At 38.9% G+C, this 13,090-nt stretch overlaps 1 protein-coding gene across 1 annotated transcript in view; it reads right to left on the bottom strand.

Moving 5' to 3' along the window:
* Positions 1-13,090, bottom strand: part of LOC136835013 (solute carrier family 22 member 20-like) — a 31,018-nt gene that overhangs the window by 1,241 nt on the left and 16,687 nt on the right. Inside the window, 10 exon segments of the mRNA XM_067098042.1 lie at positions 920-1,039; positions 2,190-2,254; positions 3,408-3,568; positions 6,267-6,290; positions 6,292-6,461; positions 10,369-10,507; positions 11,191-11,359; positions 11,973-12,127; positions 12,541-12,644; positions 12,889-13,081. Coding sequence (XP_066954143.1) covers positions 920-1,039; positions 2,190-2,254; positions 3,408-3,568; positions 6,267-6,290; positions 6,292-6,461; positions 10,369-10,507; positions 11,191-11,359; positions 11,973-12,127; positions 12,541-12,644; positions 12,889-13,081 — 1,300 coding nt within the window.

Consider the following 13,090-nt stretch of genomic DNA (forward strand, 5'->3'; position numbering starts at 1 on the left):
TGCACCGAGTGGCTTGATTTGTATGCGTATCTCCGAGTGATGTTAATGTTGTGGCGTATCCGTGTAAGTGGGTACAGGCACGGTCTAGACCTAGAGCGTGGGCACAGGTTATGTAAAAAAAATGTGACAAAGATATGTAACGGACTCGACCCACCGTTTGTCGATTTATACTGGTCCACTCAAAAGGATGATAAGATAGATATGCAAAAACTTAATATTCACCCCAAAGAATATTGATTTTAATGGGTGGGTTTACTGAATGAAAAAATAAGATCTCCAGCCGGTGAATTTATGATGTGTGAGGCGAAATGTCTTGGAACTTCTAAAAGCATATATATTAACAAATTTAGTGGTGACCTTTGGAACTTTCGAGATTTCAGACGAGTGCACGAGAGGAATTTGTCACTAAAAGTAAATTATTTTGAGCCGTACTCAGTGTTGCACCGTAATAGTAATTTAAAATCTCAACACTAGCAGACTTTAAAGATTTACGTTTTATGTCGCTTGACTTTAAAGTTTTACATTTTATGTCGCTTTAGGTTCTTTGCAGCGTGCCTTCGACCCTAGCTGCAACCCATTTCGTTTCTTTTACTGTACCTCCTCTCATGTTCTCTTTCTTACATCTCTCCTAACAGGTGATTCATAGTTCAACTTCGAGGTTTTCCTCCTGTTACACCTTTCAGACCTTTTACTGTCAATTTCAGTTTCGGTGCTGAATGACCTCATAGGTCCCAATGCTTGGCCTGTGGCCTAAATTCTATATTCAGCTCAGTTCAATTCAGAGTGCCATCTCTGAAGAATATGTTAAGTCCCTCTAAAGTCTTCATTCATCTCTGCGTGACTGTGATTATCATGGTGCGATGTAAATTATCTTGTATTTTGTTAAAAACAATGACAGATAATTGGAATTCCTACTTACTAAAACGTCGGTGATGAGCGGCGCACAGGAAAACCCGATGCTCCCCATGACTGTCACGAAGGCGAAACCTCTCGCTCGAGCCTCCGTTGGAAAAAGTTCGGGTGCATACATGTAATTAACCTGGAAAGGATTCGGCAAAGTTATTTGCATTCTGAATGACAGGTTTTTCGTAAAATAAAGCATGCGACATTCAAAGGACGGTAGTGCTTTTCATGTAATTAACTCTCTAACTATAAAACTCGGAGAAGAGAGACAATTAAAACAGTATTTCTCCTGAAGAGCGAATTAAAATATATAGATTTTACACTATTTAAAATCCATAACTGATAGAACGCTTATTCTGATTGTGAAGCCGAAGAGCTACTTGTTGAAAATATTCTTACACTTGAGGAAAACTCACGCCAAAAAGACTGGATTTCAGGAAGGGCCGTTCCATATTAGGGATTCCTGTTCGTAATTAATAAGGCTCATCGCCTTCTGTTTTCTGTGATGAATTCCAGATGACATCAAGAGACTTCGTGATTTGGAGAGTCGTGATATCTCCCCCCCTCTACCTCTCATTACATTTCCTTCTGTTGGATCTCGTTTATGATGATAAGAGATAATTTTTTCACATAGCCCCTAACACCCCTGACATTAGAACTCGCTGTCGACCCTACGAGGTCAGTATTCAAGTACTAAGGCAACCCTCAGATATGATTTCCTTTAGTTGCCTGACCCAGTCATCTTGAAATGAGAATCTCTTTCAAAAATTAAAATGAAAAATACAGTGAATCTGGTGCGCACTATTCAGTGCGCATCTTGAACGTCATGCCACTACTGGACAGTCCAACAAACTCTTACTGGTATCTGAACGTCCACTTAAGTTTTTCAAGACGCTTTAGAAAGGGTACTGCTAGCAGGAACTTGGTTTTTTTATGCTCTGTGTAAAGTGGAGATCAGATTGTCTAACGGTGACCTTGTAGAGGTTAAAGATGAATTAAAAGGCGCTAGTAAATTAAGCCTTAATCCACCTAAATAAAGAAAGACCCTTCAACTTTTCAACTGTGACATCTTAAGGTAATATATACTCCGAGGAGTCGGTAGACGGTCATTGCATAGTACTTGTTTCATATGAAAATAGTACTTTTTGGCTCTTCGCGAGACAATGAGTGCCTCATATTCTCCTTCCGACATGTATATATAAATTCATAAGTCATCACAGTAAGGGTTGCAAATGTTAAAATTTACTTTTTTGCACGATAGAAGTTAATAAAGCTGAACCACAAACCTGATATGATCCGGCAACCAGCAGGAATCCTACCATCACCAGGACCCATTTGGCCCAGTAATATTCTGTGGAAGAAAGAAGCCATTAATCGAGGCAATAATACCGTACTTTTCCCCATAACTCGATACATTTAGCAAAAATTCTTGATAGAAGATCTAGGTTTCTTGTAAGGATTTATGCACCCGTATCTACAGTTATCATTTTTCGAAACTTTGAATAGTGCACACAAAGACTAAGTAATGTATGATCTTATTTTCCCTGAGGTTTATTTGTGTAGTTTTGGGAACTTCCAAATTCGATTATCAGGTCCTGAAAACGGGGTAAAGCCATACAGAGACTTGAATTATAGACCTTGACATTCACCAATGTGAATTGACGCATATGAAGGCTAAGATAGATAATGTTAAGAAAATTAAAACAAAATATAATGCTTAATGAAAGCTGGAGTAGTGACATGTGTAAAAAGATGATGAAAAGGAAGACACATGTGAGAAATAAATATTTATTTAGGAACAGAATTTAACAAATTAAAGTGGATGCTAAATTTTTATGACATACAAAAAGATTGACACTGTTGAGAAGAGCTGTTTTTTCAAGTAAGAGCTGATGGGCGGAGAAAAGTGGAAGCATGTAGACATGGTAACATGGTTGGCGGAGGTGAAAAATCTTTGATGGTTTGGTCATGTGGAGTGAATGGGCGGTGATAGGTTGAGGAAAAAGAGTATATGACTTGGGAATGTTAGGAGTGAGAGGAGTAGAAGAACTAGAAAGCTCTGGATAGATGGAATTTAAGAGGAATTCGAAAGAAAAGGCCTTAATTTAATATATCCAGGAAGCGTAAGATAATGTGTCAGTGAGCCTTCTGTTGGGTGTGTGAAGTGACTACTTAGAAATTCATTTCTCGCTATAATGTGGTTCGGATTCCACAATAAACTGTAGGTCCCGTTGCTAAGTAACCAATTGGTTCTTAGCCACGTAAAATAAGTCTAATCCTTCGGGCCAGCCCTCTCTAGGAGAGCTGTTAATCAGCTCAGTGGTCTGGTAAAACTAAGGTATACTTAACTTAACTGTCTTGTAAGTTTTCTGCACACGGGATTCACCCACAGTTCACTTAAAATTTGGGTAGTAACCAGTGTCTTTTTTTTTTTTTTTTTTTTTTTTTGAGCCATCTCAGGTTAGTGAAAACTGCTTAATATTTAACATAATTATATAACTTACTGAAGGGAACAAGCAATTCCAGGAGGAGCAGCAGTCCCCCCAGGGCCAGCCCCGCCCACACCATGATCCTTCTTCCTATTTTCGTCGTGAGAGGCGTGATGATCAATATGGCTGATCCTTCCATTACGCCAGACAGCGCCAGGTACAGGAAAGGGTCTGTGCTGTCGAAAGAAAGCAAAATATCAAGTGTCCTGTTTACAGGATGGAGGTTGAAAATGAATTAGATATAAATTTTACATTAAGAAAATTATGAATTTAAGGCTACTAGCACGGTCTGATTAAATTTTATATGTTAATTACTCTGACTCGAAGGTTACTAGAAAAACGCTTGTCTTGTCTTTGTCGAAGGATTAATATTCGTTTCGAAAAACAGAATTGCCTTATGCGAAATGGAGAACGAAGGATTTGTTCAAAACAACCTTAGGATGATTTCCACAATTGTTGTTCAGTATGAACTCAGATTGTCTTGTAATCTTGGTTCATCTCCAGTGTTTTACCTTTCCTGTATTCTACAAGGCATGTCTTCATTCAGATACTTTTGTCTTAAGATCTGTTTTGCCCTTTACAAGCTGTTTCAAACCAGTCTTGTAGCTAAAATGCGGAGTGGGGAATGTATTGTAGCATCTTGATAAGTCAGTTTGACGTACAAATTCAGTATTGCTCCTAACGCTCCAGGGTCGTCATTTATTGTAAAATTCAGTGTTGATTCACAGTTTTCTCCGAACTGATCCATTGCGGACTGATTTTTTCAACTGATCCTGCAATGGTCTGAAATTGCGTGATTTTTGTTGAATTCAGCATATAAATTGGAATGGGAAGTCACACAAATGCTCCATTCTGGCCCAGTGACTTTCATGATTAAATTACATGTTTGGTTAAGAGGGTCATGTAACAGTTTATATGTGAAGTTAGCGCCACTGCCCTTTCTATCTAATTAAAATCCGCAACCCATTAGTGACCGTCTCTCTCTCTCTCTCTCTCTCTCTCTCTCTCTCTCTCTCTCTCTCTCTCTCTCTCTCTCCAACAGGAAGAGCTCAGACGAACACCCAGTCTCTGAATGGAAGAACAGAGTCTCCGTGTGTGTTTAAGATGAACAATGGCCACTGAGCAAATCATGTCTGGGATCTGGATATAGCGAACTTGAGGCCATTGTTTACGAAAATCCTTCTTCTGCTCCTATATGCTAATCCTCTTATGAAAAGAAAAGAAGAGTCATCTCTCTCTCTCTCTCTCTCTCTCTCTCTCTCTCTCTCTCTCTCTCTCTCTCTCTCTCTCTCTCTATGTGTGTGTGTGTGTGTTTTTTGAGTTAGGTATCAACCTGAACATCATTAACCGTAAAGGCAGCATATCTAGGAACCAGTGTCTCATAACGGCTACTCTTCAAAAGATATACCTTGAGAGCAAAGCCGGCTCTACGCATGCGAGAGGGCAGTGCCATCAGTGCACCCCACGCGGTGCACAGTAGGCATTACTTAAGGTTCTTTGCAGCGTCCCTTCGGCCCCGAGCTGCAACCCTATTCTTTCCTTTTACTGTACCTCCGCTCATATCTTCATTCCATCTTACTTGTCACCCTCTCCTAACAGTTGTTTCATAGAGCACCTGTGAGGTTTTCCTCCTGTTAACAATTTTAAAAACTTTTTACCCTCAGTTTCCCTTTCAGCGCTCAGTGACCTTATAGGTCCCAGCGCTTAGCCTTTGGCCTACATTTTATATTCCATTCCATTTCAAAGCAGGCTCTACCATTACCAGGGCTATTTACTGAGGAACTTGTCATTGCTTGTACATTTAGAATGCAATTATAGTCATGTGTAAGAATGCAATTATAATCATACGTAAGAATGCAACTATAATCATGTATAAGAATCCAATTATAATCATGTATAAGAATGCAATTATAATCATGTGTAAAAATGCAATTATAATCATGTGTAAGAATGCAATTATAATCATGTGTAAGAATACAATTATAATCATGTGTAAGAATACAATTATAATCATGTGTAAGAATGCAATTATAATCATGTGTAAAAATGCAATTATAATCATGTGTAAGAATCCAATTATAATCATGTGTAAGAATGCAATTATAATCACGTGCTCATCTCAGATCCGTTACAACTGTCCCGCCTCGCGTGATCTGGGCTAATTCCCGTTGCACGTTGCTATTGATTGAGTTAACCAGAATGCGCGTGACACTATTGTTACAGTGACAGCCGTCTCGTTGCGTGGCGCTGCGATCACGATTTCTGCATTCGTTTCGCGAACTGATCTTCGCATAATGCCAGCAAAACCTTAGTACGATGTTTCTTACTGGGTTATCATAGAAAAGTAGGACCGACTTTAATTGCTCACTGCATTAGCAATGATTTTCTTTGAACAGTCTTCGACACACGCATTTGCATATATATATATATATATATATATATATATATATATATATATATATATATATATATATATATATATATATATATATATATATATAGATTTCTCCTAGATAGTGACCCCAAAGGGTTTCCGGGAGTCGTTATCTAGGACTAATATTTCTTGGGGGTCATTATCTTTATGATATTTACAGTCTTTTGTTTGTTGCAGTAATCCCCAACGGGCTTGTGCTAAACACGCCACAAAGGTGGATACATAACAGGTTATAACCCTTGGGGCACTAGGAAAGATTATATATATATATATATATATATATATATATATATATATATATATATATACACAATTTTTTCACAAACATACGCTTACGTCTTTGTAATGGATTATGCGTCTACGACTGATGTTCTAGATAACCAATATCGTAAAGAAGTCTTGGGAGATGTATACATCATTATTTTGCCCTGCTCGGTTACCTGGTGAAGTTGTTGGCATTGATGACCACTCCCAGGTAGAGGCAGCTCTGCAGGAACCAGATGACAGGAGTCACCAGGATAATGATTCGCATGGCGGGAGAGCGCAGGTAGGAGCACACCTGTCTCAGGGCCTCCCGGATGGGGGGTGATGAGGGAAACCCTCTCCTCGGCGCTCTCGGCCTCGTCGTCAATCGTCTGTGGAAGATGGAGACGGGGAATGAGTAGGCCTATCTCATGAATTATGGGCTGAAGGAAGTGATTAAGAACGTCAATAAATAGGGGAGGGGATAAACGTCTGAGCCAAACGTCTGAGGACTTGAGTAGACCTATCTCATGAATTATACGCTGAAGGAAGTGATTAAGAACGTCAGTAAATAGGAGGGGGGGGGTAAACTTTTGAGTCAAGCGTCTGAGGACTTGAGTAGACCTATCTCATGAATTATAGGCTGAATGAAGTGATTAAGAACGTAAACAAATACGAGAGAGGATAAACTTTTAAGTCAAAGGTCTGAGGACTTGAATTATGGGCTGAAGGAAGTGATTGAGAACGTAACAAATAGGAAATGGGATAAACTTCTGAGCCAAATGTCAGAGGGTTGGAGTAGGCCTATTCCGTGATTTATGGACTGAAGGAAGTGATTAAGAACGTAAACAAATACAAGGATTTTTTTTAATGTGTGCCTCGTGAGAGCCTAGTTTGTTGGACACCCCCTCCCATCCTGTGAGAGGTGTAGCATTAGTAAAGATACATATGCAGGACGCCCAAAAGGGTTGAGTCACATAGTGGAACGACCCCTGTCATAAGTACTCGGGGCGATAAACTTCTTAGCCTAGCATCTGAGGACCTGAAATGAAGCTGTTTGGGTATTCATCAAAGGGCGAAAATATTTTGTAAACAAAGTTGATATACTATACCTCGTTTCGGTTGGTTTGGGGAGTCCAAAGGTCCATATCAGGCCTTATTCCACTTATAGGCTGTCTTTTGGCAAGAGCTTGTGCTGGCACAAGGCCAGCTTCATCTAAACAAATCATTCATCCCTGAACATCACACGAAACCTCATATTAATTTTGAATTGCATAGCTGAGTGACCGCTTGTAATTGATTTATAGATTGCAGTTTCCCTAACGTCACAGAAAAAAGGCCACAAACACTGCGGCACTCAGTGAATGCCACGCAGTGGTATTTTGGTCAGTGAAATTAAAGAATGCTATATTGGGTGAGCGACCAATAGTAGTATCATGCAATAACACTTTGACCACACTGCTGGGTTTGGTCAGTGCTTAGATGGGTGACCATTAATGGTTGCCTGATACCGTAACAAGGGTCATGGGCCTATCAACAGCAAAGGTCATGGGCGTACCAGCCTCAATGAGGCCTAAGAATTCAACGGGTTACGTCACAGGTTGGGTCGCAAAATCAATCGATAAGCCCTACTACCGTGGTGAGCGTTTTTAAATGTCAGATCAGTCACTGAATTGCGAAGAGAATGTGTCGACCTTGAGAGTATTTCAGGAGCCTCTTAATCGCTGGCATTTTCCAGTTTTAATCCATTTGAAGAGGTCTTGCAACGATGGCGGACTGGTTCAGTATCTTCCTTACAAATCTTTGCAAAAAGTTATCAAGAAAATAGTTCACTTGTTACCGCTATCTAAGGCTAACGAGCCTTTTGCTGTAAAACGTAATATAGTATTAACATTTGCGTACGTTGCCAAAGACTATGAATTTATAGATAAACAAAAGGCGAAGACTTGTGGAATAAACTCCTTTTTTCAGGTTGAAGTTGGAGCCTTCGGTTCGTACGAACTCTTTCATCATTAGCTTAATAACCAAGGCGGTTGGCCAATGGCCGGTCTCTCTCTCTCTCTCTCTCTCTCTCTCTCTCGACCCATTTTTTGCGTTGTCAAACCCAGCGATCCTCCTCCTTCTTCTGCTAGCAGCGGGGAGTCTCTTGCTAAAGAGATCCAGACTCAATCTTCTCAATTGAAGAAATGGTTGAGGGTTCTTCAGACAGTGATACTCTATAGACCTTTCTTCTTCTTTGGTTTGCCGGTCTTATATAATATAGTATATATATACACAGACACGCACATACACACATGTATATATACATATATATATATAAAGATAAATATATATATATATATGAATATATAAATGTATATATATATATATATATATATACATATATATATGTATATATATGTATATATATATATAATTTATGTGTGTGTATATATATATATATATATATATATATATATATATATATATATATATATATATATAGTAGTTGATAATGTACACACATTTTTACTGGATGAGACAACGGGCTCACCATTTCTTTGTGATTTTGCTAGCAAACCTTTTATTTGTGAAAAGAGAACAAAACAGGGATTAAAAGAAAATACAAGTATTATGAAATGCAAAGGACAATGACGAGCAGAAACAGATATGTGTACGAATATCTTGAATAACTTATATATTCAATGTCATATACCGAGACACGACTGTTGACTTTTCATGTAGGCGAAAACGAGGGACTTCTGAGAGAACGATCGTACTAACAGTAATTTGAAGCTAAACTGAGACTGGCTGTCTTTATGGTGCTCGAAAAATAATGTTATATAAGCCACTTACAAAGGCTTCGAATGTACAAACCGCCCCCAACCTCCACTTTCATTGTATTTAAGAGGCAATGACCCCTCATTTAATGAAATGGGATTTAATTCTTCAAGAATATGGGATAGGGCAACGTGACGTCATTGCGGCGATAAAAAACTTCAAGATATATAGTATTTACCCGGTAGGGGGGTAGCGCAGTTAGTGTACTTCATGCGGTGCACTGGAGGCATGACTTGAAAATCTTTGCGGCGTCCCTTCGGCCCCTAGCTGCAACCCCTTTCATTTCTTTTACTGTACCTTCGTTCACATTCTCTTTCTTCCTTCTTATTTTCCTCAACCCTCTCCTAACAATTGAATCGTAGTGGTGCAACCGCAAGGTTTTCCTCCTGTTACACCTTTCAAACCTTTTTGCTGTCAATTTCCGTTTAAGCGCTACATTCTGTTCTGTTCGTCTGATGCAATGAATGGTAACCAAGTACTATATCGGAGATGTGACTCTGCTGCTACTTTCGTCATTGTATGTGCAATGGTCGTTCGAGGGTGTTACATCATAGTTCATTTAAAAAAACATCAGTTTATCGAAAGAAGAGTTTCGGGTAAGTGCCATTAAATTTCACAACGAATTTTGTTCTCGAGGCATCTTGACGTTTTCGCCAGGCTAGATATGAATGTGTGGTTTGGCATGATAAATTCGAATGTCATTTATATTTTGTAGAAGAAAGTTTCTCTGCGTAAAAGTGACCTTATTCAGCATATTAAAAAAAATTGCAGGCATGACTAACAATAACTTAGCCAGACAGGAAAACATAGATTGTAAAAAAATAAGAAAAACTAATCTAGTTGTCAAAGCGTTATCATTTTCAGTGGCTGAATGACGATGCTATGAATGATATTACTTTAAATTCCGGGGTTTCTTGATGACAGAAACGCTACATGGGGATTAGAAAATATGCGGTAATTCATTTAATTCAGAAAAACTGCGAATCTCTGAGCCAAAATTTTTCCAATTATTTTTCTCCCGAATCATTAATGATAACCAGGTATTGATTTTTTACACCATTCATTCTTCTTCTCAGTAGTAATTATGATTGTTAATTAAGAAGAACTTGGAATGTAATGAAAATTACAACAGATTTTATCTTGAATAATATTGGTAAACGTAAGAAATCAACCATATGGGGAATAGAACTTTTATTATTTATCTTTCATTTCTATTTTCATTTCCACTTGAAAGATATTCAGTCATTGCCATTCATTAAATATGAAACATCTTTCGTGGGTCAGCCACCCGTGTTCAGTCGGCGTCAATAACCTAGATGTTGTAACGCCAGTTTTAATAGCCACAAATCGGGTTCAGAGCAATTTTCTCTCAGTGTAACAAACCCATCTTTTTGGAGTAAAGAAAGCAGAATCAATGAATGGCACAGAAATAGCTGCTGAAAAGCTCGAATGCATTCACAAGCGCGCCTCTCGACTTACTTGTATCAATTTATCGATGGTGATATTCAACGGAGTGGACAACCGAACGTTGTTGACCCTCAGAGCCTTCTGCAGTATGGAAGAGGCCTCGTCCGCGTGGCCCTTCTGCAGCAGCCAGCGAGGGGATTCGTCTGTGATGCTGTGCAGATCGATAGAAATCTATTAACACTTCGAAAGAACAAAGCGTAAGTGGATCATTATGAATACAATTTGTTATAATTCAGATAAGTTGTTCCACACTGAAACAAAGGATTATGGCAGTGGGTAAAAGCTGCAGTAACTCATGAAAGATTCTGAAAATTGTTGGAAAAGGAGAAAACGAAGCAGAAGAATAAATAAAGAATAGATGGTTTATTATGAACACATTTTGTCATAATTCAGATAAGTCGTTTTGCACTGAAATAAGATTGTGGCATTGAGTAGAAGCCACAGTGACTCATGAAAGACTCTGAAAATTATTCGGAAAGGATAACACGAAACAAGAAAAATAAAGAATTAATGGTTTATAATGAATACGTTTTGTTATAATTCATGTAAGTTGTTCTGTACTCAAACAAAGGAGTAAAAGCTACAGTAACTCATGAAAAGATTTTGAAAATTGTTGGAAAAGAATAAAGCAAAACAGATGAATAAGTGATGAATAGATGGTTCATTATGAACACATTTTATTATAAACTGATAAACTTCTGAAATAAAGGATTATTCTAGTTAGGAAAAGCTACAGCGACTAATGAATATATTTTTGAAAATTATTGGAAAATGACAAAGCGAAACCGATGGATAAAAACTTGAAATGTGTTGAAATGCATCAGCAGATCTCACAAGGACAAAGGAAGTAAGATGAGGACCGGCGAGGCGCAGGCCAGCAAGAGATATTTCCACGTCCTGATGAAGTATCCGAGGAGAGCCATCCCCATGGTACTGGCTGAGAAGGGTAGGCCCAGGAGCATCCCCACTCGGCTGCGCAGTTTGGCTGGCGTGGATTCCAGAACTGTTGGGGTGAAAGAGGAGTAGGATGAATCCCTTATTTGTGATCATTAAGACACTCAAGGCAGCTACCTTTTGCCATGTGAAGGCTAACGGGTGAATAACCTAATGGGCTTGACTGGGCCAAGTTTAAAAAAATGGAGTGAAAAAGATCGGCCTATATGGCCAGGTGTAGAGACAGAACTGAAGGAAAGGATTTTATGGTAGGCGCCATTCAGCCATACATCGAATAAAGAAAAATGCAAAAATTATCGATGAACAAATTAGGATACCTGAATAGCTTGACCATCAAGTCCACAACTTGAGAGTATAAGAGTTCCATGTCTGATTGCTCAGGTTTAGCAACTTATCAGACTTGATTGATATAAAAAAGCCACTAGCATAAATTTTGCCATAAAGTGATTAAGTTTGTGAGAGTCAATTTCTGTTGGTTATTCTTAAGACAAATACAACAGTGATTCATGTAATTTGGTTTTCTTGACTTAGACTCTATTCCTCATCTGTTTCCTGTGGGTCTAAGAGTTGTACTGAAGACCTACCACGGATCTAAAACACTACAGATTTGAAACTCAAAGTAGAGTTGCAACAGAGATTTAATTGTAATTTTATTTCCTCACCTAAACTCCAGGCTGGAACAAGCATCCCCATGACTGTACATCCAGCAACCAAGCGGAGGATCATGACGACAGCGTACAAAGGTGTGAAAAACATCCCCGCGACCACAAGGATGTTCACTATACAACCAATCTGCACAGCCCTCTTGCGGCCCCATCTGCGCGATTGAAAATATATTGTGGATGTAGGCAACAATTGTAGTTGTTCTACTTTTCTGCTGTTGTGGCACTGCATAAATGGGTACATTGCTACGTTAAAATATTGGAAAGCAGTTTAAAATGGAGTCTTGAAGTGTTCAGATCAGTCTGGCGTGCTCAAAGTTACAAGTGAGTAATATCTAAACTTCATGTGTTATTTCAACAATATAATGAACAGGACAAAGAACCAACTAATTAAGAAATGTATAAGAAGAAATGGTAACAAAAAAGTCGTGAAAGCTAATTATTATGCAAAATTTAGAATCAAAAGACAGCTAAATGAAAACTAAGCCACAAGGAAGTCCTTCTCTGATTGATGGTGAGATCAGTCAGTGTGCGAAAGAAAAGACTCGACAGTATCTCTTGTCTCTACCTGTCTCCTACGTATCCCCCGACGAGACTCCCAAGAATGCCCCCGAGAGTGAAGAGGGTCTGGAATATTGGTCTCAAGGCAGCGCGCTCACACACGAGGTCCCACTGCAAAAGGGGGTTAGACTAGCCGAAAAATATGGATCTCCATCTCTGCCAACAATGAGAGCTACAACATACTCTGTAAGTGAGGTCCGTCAAGGGTTAGTCACGCAGGGAAACCTCATTTGAAAGGAAATGGTTCTACTGCTCAAAGGCTCTAACATCTTGACACTACACTTTGACAACAACAATTGGAGGGAATATTCAGATGAACAGAAATGGCTTTTACTTACCCAATATATCCTCATACCTGAGATATGATTGTGGATGTGAAGGTGGACCTATCGTACTCCACAACTGGACACGAAAGGATATTCGTTATATGCTGAGCTGGATACAAATTTGTTACATTAATTTCAAGTGGCTCTGTTGTAGAGGTGTTGGATGGAGACAAGCACTCACTGTTGTAATAGGCTGAACTTCCCTCCATACTGATGTTACTGCTAATTTAA

This window comes from Macrobrachium rosenbergii, chromosome 54 (genome assembly GCF_040412425.1).
Source record: "Macrobrachium rosenbergii isolate ZJJX-2024 chromosome 54, ASM4041242v1, whole genome shotgun sequence".
NCBI classification, from domain to species: Eukaryota; Metazoa; Arthropoda; class Malacostraca; order Decapoda; family Palaemonidae; genus Macrobrachium; species Macrobrachium rosenbergii.